We start from the raw sequence: 20,022 nt of genomic DNA on the forward strand, positions 1-20,022 counted from the left end.
TACTTACTACCTGCCACTATCAAACGTTCTAGTTTGGCTGAGGCTCAGGAGGTTCTCAGTAGCGAAGCGCCGCGACACAGGTAGATGAACCGTATACGACAAAACAGGGAAATGGAGGAAACTGGAAACCTTGGCGACTCAATGGCACGAGAGAAACGGGGAGGTGTAAGCTCTCTCTCTCTCTCTCTCTCTCTCCCCCACTCTCCAGAGCCAGCGGTATAAGTGCACGGGGGCGGGATCCATCGGGCTTTGCGGGGGAATGAGTGTCAGTCAGATGAACTGTCTGTCCTTTGTTTGGTTCGTTGGCTGGCTGCTGCGGCCGCTGGGCTCTCGCCCTGCCGCGTGCTGCGCCATCCCACGTCTGGAAGGGGATCGATGATGTCTCGACGTCTCTCTCGTACTCTCTTTCCGGTACGTACGGTACGGTACGGTTACGGTACGGTGGCATGGCCAGCCAGCGCATACGCCCGTATGTATGTTAGAGCAAAGAGCGAAAGAAAGAAAATCCCGCATGCGCGCGTATTCCATCGACGATCCAATGCTTGGGACGGAGGAGCCAAGAAGAAGGCGAAACTTTGGCGAATCATGATGCTTTTTCCCGTTCTCTTTTCCTTTTCTCGGTCGCCGCGTTTCGTATTGGCGTTTGCCGCAGGCAGGCAGCCTGACCGTTTTACCACTAACAGCGCCTGCGACACAAAGAGTCGCCCATCCCATCTGGCCTGCAGGATGACATGCCCTGTCGTCTGATCCGTTTTTCTTGGGTTTGCGAGGGGTGCCAGACTACAAGCTTTGCGGGGTAATGGAAGAACCGCCCAAAGGAACGGCGGGTTGCGCTGCCACCACATGAATGACTCTCCCCCACGCCCAGGCTACGACGAGTCGACGGCCGCCCGTCCGCAGCCAGCCAAGGGTTTTTTGATCATGATCCTTTTGCATCTCCGGCATTTGCTCGTGATCTAGATCTACATTGTCCTCGCCCAAGATCTGCAGACACTCTCCTTAGCGATGCAACAGCTTCGTGCCTAACAAAAAAGAAGCAACTGGCACACCGTGCGTGGACAGGTGCAAGCGAACCAACCGACGAGTTGATGAGAGCGGTACGCCCCCCTTTTTCTCCCCACGACTTTCTGGGTTACCTACCCGCAGTCCTACCTACACCCACCAAAAGTGATGCCCAACCCAAGCACCCGCGACACCGCGAGGCCCGTCACGAGCCTGCACTTCATCCGATAGGCTTCTAGAAGCCGCAATTGCCTTTGCCGAGCCTATGATATCGCCATGGAGCACCAATCGTCAATAGACAGCCGAGATTCGGTTTATTGGCGCCGTCTCTCCCTCTTTTTCTCCACGTGGTGTCACAGTCACAGACGCCCATATGATGATTGCGTCTTCTTGCCATGTGCAGCTTCACTCCCTCGACGTCATTTCCCAGCCCCAAGAAAGGATGACGGGCGGCTTCGCATGAGATCATCGATTTCACTTTGCCATCGCGCATTCGGGAGACCAAATACGAAATCGGGATTGAATATTATATTATTCCCTTTCTCTCTCCCTCGCATCCGACGGAAAATGCGGTGTAAACGAGCGTCCTGACAATGATACCCAGCTAATGAACCCAGATTCAGAAAGACCAACATGCAGAACAGAAAGGACCTGGTCTGGCCTGGAGCTAATCTGCTAATAGCGCACCAACCACCATGCCAGATTCGAAACCTTAATGATGGCAAAACCCCGTGCAGGTATGCATTGGAAGGTTTCTCAACTTTGCAGCACCCGTCAACCCCCACGGGAACGAAGCAAAATTCCAAACCCAACCCAGAGTCCTGACGCTTCCGAGATATATCCAAGATTATGACGGCGGCGACGACGACGGAAGCAGAGAGGTATCAGCGAAAGCGAGCGAGGCCTCCGGGTCTCGGCTCTCGGCTCGCTCAGCACTTGGCCGACGCGCAAGCCCGGGGCCGCGGCACGGTGGTCTGCACCTGCCCCTGGATGCGGTATCTCTGGGCGGCCTCGCGCCAGAGCACGTCGAGGTCCGGCAGGACGTTGCAGCAGCGGATCTTGTTGATGTTGGCCACCGCCGTGGGCGCCGTCTTGGGGTTGTTGACGATGGACTGCAGGTTGGTCAGGACGCCGCCGAAGACGTTGTTCAGGTCCGCGACGGCGGCGGTGTAGCGGCCGGAGACGCCGCAGATGCGGCTCAGGACCACTGTTCCCATGGTCAGTTCAAATTATCTACTACTGACAAATTGGAGGGTTCCGATAAGGGTAGGGTACCAGAGTCAGATGTGCGAAAACTGAATCTGCAAGAAGAGAGAAAGAAGAAGAAAAAAGATAGGGGAAAACGTTGCTTATTGGCTTATAAGACTACTTACTCAGATCGCCCGGCTCTCGCTGGGCGAACTGCAAAGCCTGGGAAGCCTGGCTCGAGGAAACGTTGGGCGCCTTATCGACGAAGGAGTTGACGGCGTTGACGTCGGCCAGCCAGTCCCGAATGGCGCCCCTGACATCGTTGGTCGAGGCTGCTTGCTCCTGTCGCAGCTAGCTTGGGGAGCGGCTAGGGCATTGCACGCTGCCAGGATCGAGGTGAAAAGAATCAGCTTCATGGTTTGCGTGGACGGTAAGTTGTTTGGGGACTTGTTGTTTGATGATGAGAAAGATGCGGGTGATACTGACTCGCTCCAAGGTTGGTCTCCGGCTTGGGTATTTATCCTACTCTGTTTCCCTTTCTCATGAACTAGCAGTGCGTATCGACACCATTCCCATATTAGCCGCGCTATGCAGCGATCCCCAAGGTAGTAGTATCCTGGTCTTGGTGTCCAAGTGGCTATTCCCTCTCCGCCCAGGAATGCGGAGCGGAGGTTGGTCTCAGTCGGCATCTACTGACGCATATCATCATTCGTTGTCATCGCAGAAAGAGAAACGTATGCAAACTATACTGATTATTGTGTAACGCGTCATCGCCTGGAATCGTGCTGATCTGTTATAGTGATTTGAGGCTATCATGGCAAGAGCATGATGGTATGCACTACTGGTTAGTAAGGTTTCCCAAATCGACTAAACATTCCTGTCTCAATATTAGGTAAGTATACAGTTTGTTTGACAGCTGTCGGATCGCAAACAGGGTCCACTCTCATATAGCTGTGCAGTTACTCAAAACCCCCTGCTAACAAGCCAAAGCAACCTGTCATCGCCCTGTAATTGTGACATTGGCATCGTTACCCGCCCTTCGTATAATCACAGGGTAGGTTCCCCACCCATATTGCTCATCTGCCCAGTCGGCAAAACAAAACATTTGCAGGATGATTTGCGTGTCTATACTGCTTCCGCAGTCTGCCTTGGAGCGGGAGCGGGGCGGACGCAAGCGACTCAGATCGGGGACCAGCCGCGCTTGCCAAGGTTCTGGCCTCGAAATGAAACGCCGTCGGCTAAAACATCCCAACCGAAAGTTTGGTCTCTGACAGCTCACCATGCGGAGGCGGGTGTATTGGGTCATAGTCAGGGGCTCTGGTTGGAGCTGCTGCAAAAAAAAAAAAAAAAAAACGACCCACGTGGCTATGGCTTCCAATTCGGGGTCCAGCCCTTTGCACCCCTGGATCAGTGAGTTTGCCCAACCTCGGCATGAGATGATGGAGATAGAATCAAAAGAAAGCACGATTGCGGTAGACCAAGGGAAACTCGCTTGGACTATTCGGGATATCCAAACGCGGAAATTTATGACATACTACAGCTGCCCATCCTGCTGCCGGTGCTTGTTATTCAGTCATTGCTTGCCTATTGGGGGGGCGGTCAAAAATGAATAAATGGACAAGAGTTCAGATCAGCCATGATTGATACCTAACGAATTGGATTGTCGTGCTTCTATTCCTACAGACCTTGACCCTGGTTTCGTATCTACCCGACCCATATACGCAAGTGCTTCCCCTGTCTTCAACACGATACAATGGGAAGATAAGATCCTAATATTTACAAGACGAAAATATGTAACGCCGTTGAATAAAACATCAGCCGCCCTGCTTTCCACACCGTCTCCCTGCGGTCATGTTTCTGCAGTCGCCTAAGATGACGGCCGTCCAGTCTTGGGAGGACTGATAGGGGACCAAAAAGGGGGCGTACTCGCGCCCCCGCCCGTCTGCTCCTCCCCCGTGCCCATCACGTCCGGCGTAACCTCCCGGTCCCATCGGCCCCACCCTTCCCCGGCGTCAAAGAAGACGTCATCGTCGTCGTCGCCCCCGCCCGCCCCCGCTCCCGGGTGCGCGTCGTAGAAGCACTGCTTGATGAACCGTCCGCACGCCTCGTCCGACTCCTCGGCCTCGTGCCCGGGGTAGTCGCGCGCCCCGCGCCGGACGGCGAGGGACGCTTCCCGCAGGATGTCTTCGAGCAGGGGGCAGTCCTTGTAGTTGCGGGCCATCATGCGGCCGAGGAGGCGGCGCAGGCCGCGGTCGAGCCAGGGGTAGGTCTCGTCGGTGTCGGTCTCGACGTCGGGCCACAGCAGGGTCGCGTCCGTCGGGACGCCCGAGTACGATGCGGGTTTCTCCTTGTAGGTGGGCAGGCGGCCGTTCCGGCGGGTGATGAGGCGCATTACGGCCTATTGGGAAAGAAAGAAGTACTTGTCAGTAAAGAGCGCATAATCTCGGAGAGAGAGAGAGATAGAGCACCTACTTCCGCACATTTGTTCACATTAGAATGGTCGCCTTGGTTTGGGTTCATGTTATCTGTATCATCTAGTATCCCCTGAACCGGGTTAGGCGTAGCTGTACCGAAATCTATCAGCTTCACCCGCGGAACTAAAGCGTGTTCTGTCGATCCGGGCTCTATGTCTCCAAACATGACTACATGTTTTATTATTAGCGTATGGGGCCTTATAGTATACTAGGGGTTACCGTATCTAGGGGGATCTTACTGTTCTCTAGGTGCAGGTCGTTATGGGCCCAAGGAGTAGGCTCGCCTTTCAGCGGGACGCTCTCGAGCCTCTCGGAGGCCACGTCATGCCGACACAAGCCCTGATGACTGGTCGTTGTCGGCAAGTTGAATCTGGGTCAGCGAGGTCTTTCCTTGGGGGCAATAGCCAAGGGAAGCAAAGGGCACGGTACGTACGACATAACATGATGCTCCAGAGCACGCGGTTCGGCACCCGCCCTTCCATCGCATTATGCTTTTCCAAAAATCTGTTGAACGATCCGTTCTCCAAGTATTCCATCACGATGGCCGGTCCTGCCAGGTCGGCATCCTCGAAGGTGCGTAAGTCACGACTGCCGACCATCTGTACGATATGCGCCGCCCCTCGAAACAACTACATGATACCGTTAGCCACGTATTATCACCAACTTATTATACAAGTAATAATAACTTTGTCGTTATTACCTTTAGAGTCCGAAGTTCCTGCTCCATTTGGAAGAAGTCGTCTTCGCGAAGGGCGCGCTTGAGAATGAGTCGTTTCGGCGGATAGACCCGATTATCGTGAATGAGGACGGCGACGCCGTTGCTGCCGCTGCCGATCACGCGCTGAAACGTGAAGTCGCCGCACGGGTTACCGAAACTCTCTTTCAGGCGTTTTTGGATCTTGTCTGTTTCGTCGGGTATAGAATCGATTCCTTCGAATTCGTCGTCCAAGTCGCCCCCTTGTCCAAAAACGTCGTCGTCGTCGTCGTCGTCGTCAAAGACGTCAACATCCGGCCCCGTCTTTTGGCGCTTGGGGTCCAACAGTACGAATTCATCGTCTTCGTCGGACTCGGGCGTAAAGTACCGCTTCTTTCTTTTGGAGAGAGGCCTCGGCCAACTAAGAAGCTCATCTAGCGCCATCGGTGGCGGAGTTTTGGCTTCGGCGTCGGCGGCGCTATCGTTGCTTGGGATGAAAAGGCGAGCACCGGACGGACAAGGGCCTCGCTTGAAGGGAATAGGGGGCCGAAAAGAAGTGCAAGAGCTATACTGGTAAGGAAAGGAAACGACCGTCGCAAAGGCGGGAGGGGAGGTCTGGTGATCTCAACAGGATAAAATCCCATTGTTCTACGGATGCAGTGGTGCAATTGTTCATTGTGCCCAGGCAGTATGACAAGGGCGATGCCACGCTTCCCAGATCCGGGCGCTTTGTCCATAGTTCGGCTGCCGATATGCGAACCGTCTGGAGATCGAATTTACATTCCACTGTCCCTTCCCTGCTTCGCCGACACCGCCGCCCGCCGCTGCCTATTCAACTCGGTAGCTGAGACTCTGGGACGGTACTTGTCCCCGTAGAGCGCGCGCGACTCGGCCTCAGACCGCACATACAGGATGTCGTAGTCGCTCTTCTCGGTCATCATCTCATCGCGCCGCAGGTGTCTCTGTCTTCCTCCTCCTCTTCCACCTCCTCGACCCTGCCCACGGCCGCGACGGCCTCGTGAGGAGGAAGAGGCGGCGCCGTCGCCCGCTGCTAAATCCGAATGCATCTCGGCCAAGACCACATGGACGCCCAACCGCTGCAGCTTGTCGACGTTGGCCGGCCGAGAAGCATACACGGTGACGCGACCGGCCGCGGACGCGCCTCCCTTGGCCAGGATGTATTCGAGGGCCGTCTCGTCGACGCCCTTGGCATCGCCCATAACAAAGGCGTCGCCTCGCGCGAGCGCCTCGTCGAGCGGCGCGTGGTACGCCCCGGCGAACTCGTCGGGGGTGAGGTCCATGTGCCCACTGACCATGGCGACCCGCGGCGACGGCCTGGCCGGAGATTGGCCTGCTGCAGCCTCGAAATGCTTGTTGTTGCTGGCAACGTCCACCCCGGGAAGTGGGGGCGGGTGGTTTGTGGCTGAACCACTGTCAGTTCTGTTACTGCTAGCGCTGCTGACGGGAGGTTCCGAGCGTTGGGGGGAGGGGGCAGAGGAAATGGAAGGCGAGGGCCGCTGGAGAAGGCTGGCCCAAGACGGGTTCGGGTTAGGTTGCGACATTGCTGTGGAGGTTACGGTGAATCGCGATGGCGGGCTGCACGGTCGGATACTGCAATCTGAGCAAACTGGAATTATCCGGGATTGGGATCTATGAGTGGCGGAAAATTCGTGTCAAGATATACCATCGCAGCCCTGGGCCAGAAAAGTGATCCGGAGGAATTGCCTTGACCGAGTGACTCAACGGGGACACGGGCGCGGGCAGTGCATGCGGCACGACTGAAGGATCCGGTGCATCATTGAAGCGGCGTCGGTGGTAAAGCGTAGACAATACTCAAGAAAAAGTAGCAGACACGCACGTTCTTCGTAAACAACGATTGCATCGATCGCGAGATGTGCGCCATCCCAGACGTTGCTCATCCAGTTCTCCCAAGTTGCCAAGGTAAGATCCCAAGATGTTGGAACTGGCGGTTGGGCCGTGATTGATTGAGACAGCGATTGAGGGGCCTTGGCATGTCCACAGCGCTCCTGTCTCCCTTGAATTTTCGGTGATTAGTGGGGGTCGGCTCACCAAAGAGGCCACTACAGAGACCACTAAAGAGACCACTAAAGAGCTGTCCCAACCGTTTGGGCAGGGAAGGCAGGGAAGCGCCAGCCGAAGGAAGCGCCCGTGCTTTGTCGTCACCCTCGGCTCAACTGTGCCTTTTTCTTCCCTTGGCTCCTCTTTAACAGAAACGTCTTGGCAGGAGAGCAGGAGCTTTTTCGTCCGAAGATAGTAGTATGTACGGCCTTTCAGGGGGTGTCGAGATCACCTGCAGGGGATGGCGTGGTGGATCTTCAACGTCAACCGGGGGCAGGCGCCGAGATCAGACCAGGGTTCCTGTTTGGACCAGGGTCCCTGTTTCATCTTGGGCCGATTTCCCACCATTCCACCTGTCAAAGAGAAGCGTTCCTGGACTGACAAGACTGGCAGGTCTGACCAGAGAGCTCTTCAACGGTGGCCACGAGCAGACGAGCCCTGGTCCTTGAACATCTCATATGGAATGATTCCCGCAACGGGAACGCATCGCAGGGGTTCATGACAACCACACCGCTGGGGGCCGTGTTGCAGATTGATGGCTTTCCACGATGATTTTTCCACAGTCGCCGGGCCCACTGCCGCCAACCGTGTAAGCCGACTGGCTGGGCCCATGGACGTTTGCTCCTGAATCTCGAGCTCGTGAGGCTCTGCTGGGTAGGAACGGGGCAGGTGGTGGATGGGAGACTGATGGGAGACCGATGGGAGACCGATGGGAGGCGGCAAGAACATGCATAAATACGACGAGGCCGTCCGTCAGTATGGGATCTTTTTTTCTCTCTCTCTTTTGCTTCATCACGCTCAGTTGTAGTTCGCATCCACACTCTTTTCTTCCCTAGGCTTCTGACCTTTTCCACCCTTTACATTCTTTACCAGCAAGTCAACTTCACTGCGTGAAGCCGGGACGTTCATTTCATCCGAACCTATATACCGATTCATTTGATCAACAAAGCCAAGCTTTCTCCTCCCTTGCCAATCCCCGACCCCACGAATCTCTTCAGATAAACCAACAACATCAAACATGTCTTCTACCAAGTTCACCCTCGCCGCCGTCGGCGCCTTCGCCGCCACGGCCCTGGCCCACGGCAACGTCGTCAGCTTCAGCACCGACGGCAAGAAGCAGCAGGGCTACCTGATGGACTACTACTACCAGACCAAGAACGGCGGCGAGGCGCCCAAGGTGGCGGCCTGGTCGACCGAGAACCTCGACAACGGCTTCGTCGACCCGACCATGTACAAGACCTCGGACATCAACTGCCACAAGAAGGCCAAACCCGGCGCCCTCACCAGCTCCGTCAAGGCCGGCGGCGAGGTCAGCTTCGAGTGGCCCAACTGGCCGCACAACATCGGCCCCGTCCTGACCTACGTGGCCGACTGCGGCGACGACTGCTCCAAGGTCGACCCCTCGGCCCTGAAATGGGTCAAGATCGACGAGGCCGGCTACAAGGACGGCAAATGGGGCGCCGACAAGCTCGTCGCCGACAACGGCGTCTGGACCACCAAGGTCCCCGCCAACCTCAAGGCCGGCAACTACGTCTTCCGCAACGAGATCATCGCCCTCCACGCCGGCGGCCAGCTGAACGGCGCACAGAACTACCCCCCAGTGCGTGAACATCGCCGTCACCGGCTCCGGCACCGAGCTGCCCGAGGGCACTCTGGGCACCGACCTGTACGACGCCAAGGACCCCGGCATCCTCTTCAACCCCTACACCACCATCAAGAGCTACCCCATCCCCGGCCCCAAGCTGTTCGGTGCCGCTTCGACCGGTGGCTCCAGCCCCGCTGCTCCTGCTGCCTCGGCTTCCGCCCCGGCTGCCTCCAAGGCCCCGGCCGCTTCTGCCCCGGCCTCTTCCGCCGCCCCGGCCGCCCCTGCTCCCACTCAGGCCGCTGCTGAGGATGACGACGACGCCTGCGAGGCCGAGGGTGACGACGACGACGAGGCCGAGGGTGAAGACGATGCCTGCGAGGCCGAGGGTGACGACGAGGAGGATGACGAGGAGGATGGCGAGGATGGCGATGATGACTCTTGCGAGCCCGAGGCCCCCGCCGCTTCCTCTGCTCCCGCTCCCGCTCCCGCTCCCGTCCCTACCACCATGATCACCCGCACCTCCTCCGCCGCCCCCGCTCCCACCGCTCCCACTGCTGGCGGCGACGCCGGTAGCAGCCAGGGTGCCGCCCTCTACGGCCAGTGCGGTGGCATCGGCTTCACCGGCCCCAGCACCTGCGCCGAGGGCAAGTGCACGAAGATGAACGACTGGTACAGCCAGTGCGTCAACTAAAGGGGATGCTACCCAGCTTCCTTCCTCCCACCTTACTTTGCTTAGGGTGCTTTACCTTTCTCTATTCTGGCGTGATGCGGAGGTTGAGCCGGCCCCGTCTGTGACTGAGACACGTGCGCGGGCAGCCAACGAATGCATGCAGGCGCATTTTCCGAGAGATGATGGAAAGATCCTCTTGGCTTTTTGATCAAATATATTCTACCTGTACATATCCACATACGATTCTACACTGAGTACATAAAAACTTGATGTTTTCAACACATTCCTAAGCAGGCTTTCTGACCACGCTGACGCGTCTCGATTGTGCTCGTTCCCTGCTCTTTCTCCTAAATGATGTCTTGTCAGTGGCCATGGGTGCCTGCCATAAACGTGATAGATAAATAAAACAGCCTAGGGAGATACTGTTCGCTCTCACTCTTCGCATTTCGTCAAATGGAGTGGCACTCAGAGGTGGTGTGCCGGGTCGCTATGTGCAAGCAATCTTGGACAGAGTGCGCATCGATGTTTCGATGCACCAAGGTTTCCACCGAAAAGTGTATCAAGTGACCACCTTGACGACAACCCTCCTCGTCTTTCCTATTGAGCAAGTGTTTCTCCGGCGGCTGATGATGAGAGTCCCTAGACGGGCATAGCCGTGGCGCTATTCGCAAAGTAGTCACCGACCGACGAGGACAGAAATACGAAAACGAAAAGGGTGGGTGGGTAGCAATGAGGATCAATTGGAATTGGATCGCGGATATTCAATCAACTCTGCCCAGCTCGTAACGAGGAACACTAGATTTGCATGCACGCTGAATGCAACAACAAAAAAAGCAATATATGACGTTTGGTCGACTATCACGGAAAAGGAAAAAGAAAATCGACGCCTGCAGGATTCGAACCTGCGCTCCCGAAGGAAATGCCTAGCCTGTTATGCTCACACATAGCAGGGCATCGCGTTAACCACTCCGCCAAAGCGCCTAGTTACTTGTGGAATTGCCCATTTATACTAATACATATAAGGGCTAGGGTTGCCCCGCAAGACAACTGTTTGGCTACAGCAGGAAGACTACCACTGCAGTGGGGCCGACTTACCTCCTCCTGTTGGAACGGTTGGAACGAACGTCCCCCGTCTTTTCTCAGCAACTCCAACCAAACACACGATAGTTGGTATGGAGGAAGACTCTGTTACATACTCTCCTTTGCATGCCGTCAAGGAGGAAATGTTCAACAGGATTTGTTTTAGCATCCTCTCTTGTTCCAAAACTTCGCTTGACTCTGGCCCTACAAATATCCACTTCCCGCCCTGTTCAAGCTCCTTATGACGCCGCAGGTCGGATTGCTATAGAACTGCACGTTACATTAAGCAATCTGGACGCCACCGGGAAAGCCCCCGAGAACCTAGGCGTCAGAGTACATCCTGAAGAGCGCGTCGACCACGCGTTCGTTGGTGTGTGGTTATTCTCTTTGACTAGACGTCCTGCTGATGCGCGGGTGTTTGTAATTTGATAGGCAATATTCGTGTTGGAAGACTTGGTTCTGGGATTCTCCTCATGTAGTTATCCGTTCGTTCCAGATTCGAGAAGATGTGAGGAGTAGGGACGGGTTCTTACATCCATGCCGGGCCTCTACATCATAATCACCGGGGAAAGCAGTCCAGTATTAGCTTGACTCGATCGCTCTAGCTAGAGATCTGCTGCGGTGTCCGGATACTCATCTTCGTCTACCTCTGCTATCTCAAAAAGAACTACGAGGGCCACTCCGAAGGAGAACGTCGTGCATAAGCACTCGACCCTACAGCTAGGCTACATCACTATAGTAAAAGGGACCCGGATTTGGGTCTTCGGTCATGTGGATATGAAAGAGGAAGCAGCCTCGGTGGAGCTGTAATGTATCAGCAACTCATTGGAATTCCAACCAAATTGTCAGGTATGAAGCTGGAAAGAATCAACATCGAAGCCAAAGCCGTCGCAGCCTCAAGAAGCAACGTCGGTCCCGAAAGTATCGATCATCTAGTGTCGAGGCGACTCTGGTCTCGAGCCACCAATCCGTACCCCATCGCTATGAGCGTCATGGCTCTCGCACATGCGCAAGTGAAAAGTTTCTGGATCTTCCGCGGCACTTTGGCATACATCATAACGACCAACGAGTTCGCCGGGCCTCGAGGACACCTTCTGGAAGCAGGATTCGCAACACGTCTTGGGAGCCTCGAGTCGCCCATTTTCCTACCTTCGCAGCGCTCCTTTGCAGAGTTATTTGAAAGCAAGGTCTCCCCCAACTTGAAGACCTTGTGGCTCCAGCGGATGCCTTTGAACAAGTCTACAGCATTGCATCTTTGAGTACCGCGAATAACAACAACTCGTAACACGCTACGCCTTCTTAAGGGATGACGTGATATGATAAGAAATCCCGACGAAGCTCATGGCTGGTGGTCGTTCCATCGCAAAGATCATGCTATCCCACCTTTGGCAACAGGAAGGCACGGGCTGCAACACCGCATGGAAGTGACGTTACGAGCCACGTATTCCAAACAAGGTGCTTGCCTGGGGAGGCGATCATGGGAAAGGGTACAAGCAACGGAAGGAGCTCGAACCTTTCGATGGATTTTCGTAAGCTTTGCATATCTGCAGAGGCATGAGCTCATGCTTATAATCGCAGACATTCCCCAATCGTCTTGATCATGCTTCAGCAATCCAATGTGCCGGGTCTTGTTGGCAAGTCACACTGCGTAAGACAATTTATTTGTGATTCGATTTGGGCCAATCACCCTGCAAGCCACCCACACAACCCCGCCCACTTTCTTCACTTGAGTCCGACGAACTACGAACCCAAAGCCGTTCCTGCCTCTTGATCCTCGAGAACGAACACCATGAAAGATCGTCACCGCCAGTATGTTTCCTCCCTGACAACCCCTACGGGGCACTGCACCATACCCTGCCGCCGCTCCTTTGCCGAAACCAAAGCCGGCCTGGATGCCGCGGTACCACTGCTGGACCGCACCTACCAGCGTCAGCTCGATGCCGGCGACCTCGTCTCTGCCGGCGAGGCGCTGCGGGAGCTGCCCACGCTGAATCGGTTCGGCACACCGCCTCGCGACTTCGGCCCCATCTTACGGGCAACAGCAGCAGTCGCCGCCGCCGCCGCCACCACCACTACCGGCCAGGCCGACGAAACCGGCGGGAGCAGTAGCAGTAGCAGTAGTAGCAACAAGCCTCATCCCGCCACGACCACTGCCATCCGAGAGGCCCTGCAGTACGAGATCGGGAACCCGCACAAGGCGGCGCAGATGGTGCGGCTCCGCGGCCAGACGGCGCTGTACGCCCCGATCCGCGTGGCGCTGCTACGCGGGTGTCTCGTCTCGTCATCAACAGGGGAAGTGGTCAGCGACCGGGTCTGGTTCGAGTACGACCGGCCGAGTTACACGATGGGCCGGACGGGGATCAGGGAGGTGGATGAGATTGCCAGGGGGCTTGGACGAGGCACTGCGCGGGGGTTTTGTTCAGGGTGGCTGGGTTGGGGACGGAAGCTGGGCGGTTTGAGTCGAAGATCTGAGCATACGTACATATCAAGGGCAATGACGAGGCAGATGTTCTTTTGAGATGCTCTTCTGTGGAAGTCTTTGTTGGTTCTGCTTCAGGGTGAAAAGCCGCCAGCCACTAATCGCCGGGATTTGTGCCGCCTACTCCCTAACGGCCCTGCTAATTCTTACTGGATCCACTCTCACCGCCTGTGGATGCAACCAAAATGGAGCAGTCAGGCTTGTTTCTGCATCGACCAGCCCCGGCCTTCCTTCCACCCTCCAATCCAAATGGCCTCTCACGACCACCAAGAAATAAATTCTGATACCGATTCAGCGAACCATGATTCTGATACCGATACAGAACACCATGCGTCACCCGATGCAGTCGACGAAGGGTCGCCAAGTGGGCATAGGCTTTATTCAGACAACGCCACTATTTGTCGACATCTCAAAGGTCCAACCGCCCGAAAACTGATTTTCCCAAATCCCCAGATCTTCCCCGAAAGAAAGGGTCCTTCGAGGGAAGATTACAACGCTGGTCATCTTTCTGTCACCCCACAGCAACTCGAACCGTGGCTACGCATCGTCCGGGAGATTTTATTCGAGGCTCAAATTCCAAGTCGTCTGGTCCAACCGATCCTGCAAACCTTTGTCCCCAAAATCTACCATGGGATACCTTTGAACCTCGCTGGCTCGGAGAATGGGTCCATGCAGACCTTCCACTACTTCCCACGGCTCCCTCCGGAGCTGCGGCTTAAGATATGGGATTTCGCTTCCGAGGGAGAGCGTCGGATCATCGACTTACGACGATACCCCTCCTCTAGTTGCCCGCTTAATGGTTCCGGAGACGTGCCAGCGGTCGCAAAGGCTTGCTCCGAGGCTTGGTACGTTGTTATGGCCCAAGGGTCATACTGGCGGCCGGCGCAGACGCCCAGCACCAAGCCCCATCTCAAATACTAGGCCTCTGACACGGACATCCTCTATCTCCGGGAGGAAGACCCCTTTGACGAGGAAGTGATTGATAGAAATATCGAGTTTCTGATGTCCCGCAAGACCGTGGCGGTCGACTACGATGATTTCGCCATCGAGGGGTTCAACCTTCCTCGTTACACCTGGCTGCGCGCCTCGGAGGCCGTCGAGACCCTGATCCTTGTCAAGGGGCAGGCCCCGTGCGTGTACATGACGATAGACCAGCACTCTGCGGTAGCCGACTGCTGCGGGCCAGCCCTCATGGAAATGGTACTGACCAACCGGATCTGGAACGACCAAAACGAATCGTACATGAGACCTCTGCGGAAGCTGGTGACGTACGACGAGCCCCGCGAGCTCGGACGCCTCAACGACCTCTGGACACGGCTCGACCCCAACGGCACGTGGCTATTTAGACACGGGCCCCCGGAGCACCTCGAGAAGGCCTCCATGTGGGACAATCCTAACGAGGCGCATTGCTTGGCCTGCGAGTTGAGGCGGGGGCGCAAGATGGCAAGGGAGGCGCGGGAGGAGTGGGCGCTCATGATGTCGTCGACTTCGTCTTCTTCTTCTGCTGCCTCCTCCGAGATAGGGGATGGGGACGACACGGAGCAGAGGGCCGTGGCGAACTCGAGGGAAGCAGAAGGAGGGCACGCAACGCAGCGACGGCGCAAGCTGAGGGTCCAAGTAGGGATTATGATTGAGCTTGTGAGACAACCGTTGGCCTTTTGAGGATTTCTTCCTACGGGGAACAAAGGATGTGAAACTCTCCTTGCTGCGAGAATCAGCTACTAATCACTCACTCCTTTCTACCGCGGCCTCGAAGGACAGCACGAGGATGGGTCTCGATGGGGTCTCGAGGGGTCTCGCGAGGTCTCGCCGGTTGATACATTGTTTGGCCACACCTCTGGTCCAAGCTAGATAATGCTAGAAAGTGGTGTTGCGCCAACTTACGCATGTCGGGTTTGTTTTTGTTCTTTTCACCGGCAGCAACCGACATTGACGTCGTGGACCGGCGAATTTATTACTTGACGTGTACACAGAGTGAGTCTTGTTGAGCATGGAGCATAGCGTGATCAGCAATGAGCCGGCAAAAGCAAACCATGCCACAGATGTGATAGGTTATGCCGTTGACAGGTTCGTCCAACCACTTCTGGGACAATAACGAGGCTGAACCAGCCGCTGGTCTGCTACGACTACACGTAACGCTTCCGTTCTCGATTATGTGTATTCATCATTGTCTATTCTATCTCTCGCCCTCTCACACTTCCGGTGTAAGGATTACGCGACGGTAGGTTGTCAAGCCCCTCTCCTTATTGTCCACGACGGAAAGGATGATATGCATAGTCTGGATCATAGTTAGCATTATCGTTCTGTCTACTGCAACGTAGTTGAGGAGATTTTGCGAAAGAATACTACTTACTTGGTTCTTGAGCGGCTCCCAGTGAGACCAGGCCTCCGGTTTTGGTCGAGCTTCTTGATGGCAATGTCCTCGCTCACCTTGGTGATGACCCCTTCCTGCATCCTCTCGGTCACCTCGCGGTAGTGGGAACCAGTCGAACGCCAGCTCGTCGCCATCGAGAATCCCAACTCCCCGAGGCCGCGTCCAGGACGACAGTCTCGCCGAGCTGGCACGACAGCTTCACGGGGTCGGGCCCGCAGGCGCCGTTCACCACGGCGACGGGCGCGTGGTTATTCTGCGCGGCGTCGCCGGCGGTGGTCCACTGCATGCGCGCGGCAAGGTCGTGCTGGTACGCCTGCCGCCACCGCCAGATGCCCGCGAACGCGCTGAGGTAGATCTCGCCGCTGATGCCGACGGCCACGTCCGACGCGTCGCTGTACAGCGGGTACCGCCCCGAAGCGTAGATGCGCAGGAAGCGGCCGCCCCAGCTGCCCCATTCCGGGTGCTCCGGGTCCCCGAGCCCGTTGTTCAGCAGCGGGAAGCAGAAGGGGGGTGTCGCCCTCCATGATGAAGGTGAAGTTGGGATAGTGCTTCCCCAGCGGCCCGACCCGGACGTGCCGCTCGAGCCACTCGTTGATCACGAGCGGCGTGTCGGGCCCGCCCGCGTCGAAGTGCCGGTACGCCTCGCCCGAGATGCCGTTGTTCCAGGACGCCTGCGTGTACTCGCTGAAGCCGTGTAGGGCGACGACGTAGAACAAACCGGGGTAGTTGGCCCGCAGCCAGGCGCCGGCGTCGTCTTGGTCCGAGATGGCGTACACGCGCAGCTTGCGCACGAAGGCGGCCGTTGCGTCGGCGCTGGGGTAGGGCGCGCTCGCGGGGGCGTTGGCGTCCAGGAGGGCGGTCACGTTGGCGTAGGCGTCGAGGACGGTGTGGACGGACGCGGTGTCGAGCGAGTCGTTTTTCCAGACCGAGGTGACGACGGCGAGGCCCCGGAGGTCCAGCTCGTTGGCGTAGGTCAGGAGGCGCACGAGGGATATCTGGTCGTCGGGCTCATTGCTGATGTCGGTCGCGACGAAGACGCGGGGCTTCTTCGCGTAGCGGGCGGTGGCGCATCGCCGGTCCGCGGGGGTAGAGGGAGGAAGAGGAGGAGGCAAGGGAGATGCCGAGGAAAGAGAAGAGGAGGAGGGCGAGGAGGTGGAGAGGGGCCGGGGTAGCCATCGTGGGGGAAGAGTTGCGCGCTGCAGTTTGCCTATATTAAAGCGGCATGCTCATGACAATAAGAGTTCCCCCGTGGCTGCCGGGCCATCCTCGCCTTTTATGCAGTGCCCCAACCCGCGACTCGTTACCCCGAACCCTCTCTCTGAGAAGTCTGCACGTCATGGGAGCCGGTTGAATGAATGTTGGTCGCGAGCCTGGCATCGGTGAGCAACTGCCGAATCCCCATCTTCTGGAGAGGGTGGGGAGGGTTTCCGTGGGGTATGGCCTGTTGGTCTGGGGCTCCGGTCCCCTCAGCTCGTTTCCTATGCCCGGTTTCTGGCGCAGCGACCCCGTTATGCCAAGCGGAATCCAGACTAGCTCTTCCTTTTCTGGGAGGAACCTCGGCAGTAACACCGCAATCCGTTACGTTTGGTTTACCTGGGACCCGGTCGGGGGTCACGCCGACGCACGTGTGTTTACCGGATCGGGACGGGGCCGTCCACGGACAGGGAGGGGTGCAAACAATTGGCGCAGTGCTGGAGTAGACGCTCCTCTGGTGGCACGACAGAGTGGCACGAGGTAGTGACATAGTAGTGGCTGATTGCGCCAAATGCATATGGATTCTCTGCAACAAGTCGATGTACGGTTCCAGACGCGGTTGTCTTTCCGGATCGGGTACGTCTTGGCATAATGGGTAGCAGAGCTGTAGCTTGAGGTCGCTCAGGACACTTCTCTCCGAGAAGAAATCCCATGGGAGGAAATGAGGCAAAGAATGAATCATAGACATTTTGATAAAACCTACTCTGGTCTCGAATTCGGTAATGGAAATGTGGTATTTGGTCGTTTGTGGGGTTAAGAAGGAGGCAATGCGATGTATGATAACACCCCTTGCATACGCATACTTAGTGAGTATAAGATATGGCCCTTTATACACCCGAGAGTTAAGATTTGTTTGAATATCCTCGCATGATACACATGTACCGTTCGCGGTCCATTAAGGCACAAGCAGGGTTAGTGGGAGCCACTGTTATCCGTGGTTACTAGAGCTGTATAGCCCTACGCGACTGTAACGGCATGCATTGCCAGTGACAGGACGGGCAGCAGCACTGCCACGCCATGGGATCGGGCAATTTGGGCATACCTCCGCGTTCGGAGATAAACTGTTCTGGTTACCATACCGGGTAACGCAGCAGACAACTCCGTCGACGGTAGCTTCTCGACTCTGACGTCAGATATACAGGATCACAGCCAATCATCGACACCCATATGATCGCCAAAAGTACAAAGGGAGTCTAGGTCAGGAACAGCCAAGAACAGCACGCTTGGGTAAAATTGCGACATACTCAGAAGCGAGGGCCCATTGGGCGAGAATCCAGATGGTACCGTTAGAGTCACAGCCTTGAAGGCGACGGCTTGTGTCAAGCTGGTCCAACCATATGGAATTCCGAAAGCCGAGGGGCCAAAGACGGGTATATAAGGCATATCGAAATAGTCCCGAATAATAGGCCGAGCTTGCTAAAAACGGCATCTGCTGCTTCAAGCAAAAAGGAACTCATCCAAGATTTCATTACGAACCAAACATGCTGGCAGAGCTTTCTGTTGCTCCAAACCCCTTGATCTTAGACGCAAGCCCCGGTGGTGGCCGCCCCGAGAAGGTTCCATCTGAGACGCAAGTCAACGTCTTTGTCCAACCCAGCACCGACGAGGGGCGATACGAGATAGATGTCATCGATATCCGCGACGGTCAGCAATCGTTCAACCTGGCTCCCGCCATCCGCTCCGGCCTACAGCACCGCAACGAGCACGGCCACCGGACCCTTCCCTCGCTGCTCCTGTGGGACGAGCGGGGTCTCAAGCTCTTCGAGGAGATCACGTATACGCCCGAGTACTACCTAACCAACACCGAGATTGCCCTGCTCGAGGCGCACAGCCGGGAGATCGCACGCCAGATCGAGCCCGGCACGATTCTGCTGGAGCTGGGCAGCGGCAACCTGCGCAAGATCCGGATCCTCCTGCAGGCCGTCGAGGCGCTGGGGAAGCGGCTGGACTACTACGCCCTGGACCTGGACCGGCGCGAGCTGGAGCGGACGCTGGGCCAGCTGCGGGCCGACGTGGGCGGCCGTGGTTTCTTCCGCCACGTGCGCTGCCACGGCCTGCACGGGACCTACGACGACGGGCAGGTCTGGATCGCGCGCCCGGAGAACGCCCGGCGGCCCCGGTGCGTCCTCTCGCTGGGCTCGACGCTCGGCAGTTTCGCGCCGGCCGAGGCCGCGGCGTTCCTGAAGACCTGGGCCGGGACCCTCCTCCACACCAACACCAATAAGGCGTCTTCTGCCCCCTCCTCCTCCTCCTCCTCCCAGATCCTGCTGGGGCTGGACGGGTGCACTGACGCCGGGCGGGTCTTTGCGGCGTACAACGACCGGGCCGGGACGAACCGCGCCTTCATCCTCAACGCGCTGGACGGCGCCAACGCCTACCTGGGCTACGAGGCCTTTCGCGCCCGCGACTGGACCGTGAGGGGGGAGTGGGACGCCAGGGCGAAGCGGCATGTGCAGTACCTGGTGCCCTTGCGAGACGCACAAGTCACATTCTTACACGCGCGGCAGCATCGGCACCAGCACCAGTCCGTCACCGTCAAGGCGGGCGAGAAAGTGGAGTTGGCGAGCAGCTACAAGTTCGACGACGCAGACAGGGCACGGCTATGGGCGGAGAGCGGGTTGAGGGTTGCCAGGCAGTTCTCGAGCAAGGATGGATCTTATGGTTTGTCTTCACTTTCGCTAATCACGACTGCAACGAATATTTCACATTTCCTTGACTGACATGCGCGACTAGGTCTGCATCTGCTTTCCCCTTGACTTCATCGTTTCGTAGGAGAGGGAGGGAGTTCTTGCTAGGGAGGTGGGCTCCCTCCAACAGTCCGCGTATCGGTGATATCATGTTCGGTTTGCTGGACAGCTTCCTGCCCTAAAACCCTCTGATGGCGGGATGTTTGACGAGAATGACACGTTTGTTTGGCCAACGAGGACCTGTATTAGGAAGATGAAGGCTGCGGGGAAATTCCCTGAATGTTATGACGGATGCAGATCTCCCTCGGAGCCAAGACCGAACCTAGGGGCCAATAATCGGTCTTGTCAAACATGCACGCAAGCCACACCAAGCAGCGTGGGGGTGGGGGGCTGTGTGGTTTGGCAGGGTTTGGGGTAGGAAGCAAGTGTGCGCCGTCGCAGATTATGAGAGGTTGT

General features: G+C 56.8%; 7 protein-coding genes across 7 annotated transcripts; 4 read left to right on the forward strand and 3 right to left on the reverse strand.

Moving 5' to 3' along the window:
* Positions 1-1,931: 1,931 nt before the first annotated feature.
* PG986_002448 (uncharacterized protein) lies at positions 1,932-2,734 on the reverse strand (the record flags this gene model as incomplete). Its single annotated transcript, XM_066838670.1, has 3 exons — positions 1,932-2,209; positions 2,376-2,541; positions 2,717-2,734. 3 exons carry the CDS (start codon positions 2,732-2,734, stop codon positions 1,932-1,934), a joined length of 462 nt encoding a protein of 153 aa, XP_066703734.1.
* Positions 2,735-4,057: 1,323 nt separating this feature from the next.
* PG986_002449 (uncharacterized protein) lies at positions 4,058-6,920 on the reverse strand (the record flags this gene model as incomplete). Its single annotated transcript, XM_066838671.1, has 5 exons — positions 4,058-4,588; positions 4,663-4,832; positions 5,098-5,293; positions 5,365-5,845; positions 6,139-6,920. 5 exons carry the CDS (start codon positions 6,918-6,920, stop codon positions 4,058-4,060), a joined length of 2,160 nt encoding a protein of 719 aa, XP_066703735.1.
* A 1,535-nt stretch (positions 6,921-8,455) lies between these two features.
* Positions 8,456-9,713, forward strand: PG986_002450 (glycoside hydrolase; the record flags this gene model as incomplete). The annotated part of the gene is given in 2 exon segments (XM_066838672.1): positions 8,456-9,019; positions 9,039-9,713. The coding sequence occupies 2 exon segments, from the start codon at positions 8,456-8,458 to the stop codon at positions 9,711-9,713; spliced, it is 1,239 nt and encodes a 412-aa protein (XP_066703736.1).
* Positions 9,714-11,623: 1,910 nt separating this feature from the next.
* Positions 11,624-12,031, forward strand: PG986_002451 (uncharacterized protein; the record flags this gene model as incomplete). Its single annotated transcript, XM_066838673.1, has 1 exon — positions 11,624-12,031. One exon carries the CDS (start codon positions 11,624-11,626, stop codon positions 12,029-12,031), a length of 408 nt encoding a protein of 135 aa, XP_066703737.1.
* A 530-nt stretch (positions 12,032-12,561) lies between these two features.
* On the forward strand, positions 12,562-14,913 carry PG986_002452 (uncharacterized protein; the record flags this gene model as incomplete). The annotated part of the gene is made up of 3 exons (XM_066838674.1): positions 12,562-13,094; positions 14,060-14,096; positions 14,173-14,913. The coding sequence occupies 3 exons, from the start codon at positions 12,562-12,564 to the stop codon at positions 14,911-14,913; spliced, it is 1,311 nt and encodes a 436-aa protein (XP_066703738.1).
* Positions 14,914-15,713: 800 nt separating this feature from the next.
* PG986_002453 (uncharacterized protein) lies at positions 15,714-16,963 on the reverse strand (the record flags this gene model as incomplete). The annotated part of the gene is made up of 3 exons (XM_066838675.1): positions 15,714-16,212; positions 16,265-16,668; positions 16,937-16,963. 3 exons carry the CDS (start codon positions 16,961-16,963, stop codon positions 15,714-15,716), a joined length of 930 nt encoding a protein of 309 aa, XP_066703739.1.
* A 1,397-nt stretch (positions 16,964-18,360) lies between these two features.
* Positions 18,361-19,599, forward strand: PG986_002454 (uncharacterized protein; the record flags this gene model as incomplete). The annotated part of the gene is made up of 1 exon (XM_066838676.1): positions 18,361-19,599. One exon carries the CDS (start codon positions 18,361-18,363, stop codon positions 19,597-19,599), a length of 1,239 nt encoding a protein of 412 aa, XP_066703740.1.
* Between the last annotated feature and the right edge of the window lie 423 nt (positions 19,600-20,022).

The sequence above is a fragment of the Apiospora aurea genome, assembly GCF_038362705.1.
Source record: "Apiospora aurea strain CBS 24483 chromosome Unknown utg000002l_segment0_segment0, whole genome shotgun sequence".
Taxonomy (NCBI): Eukaryota; Fungi; Ascomycota; class Sordariomycetes; order Amphisphaeriales; family Apiosporaceae; genus Apiospora; species Apiospora aurea.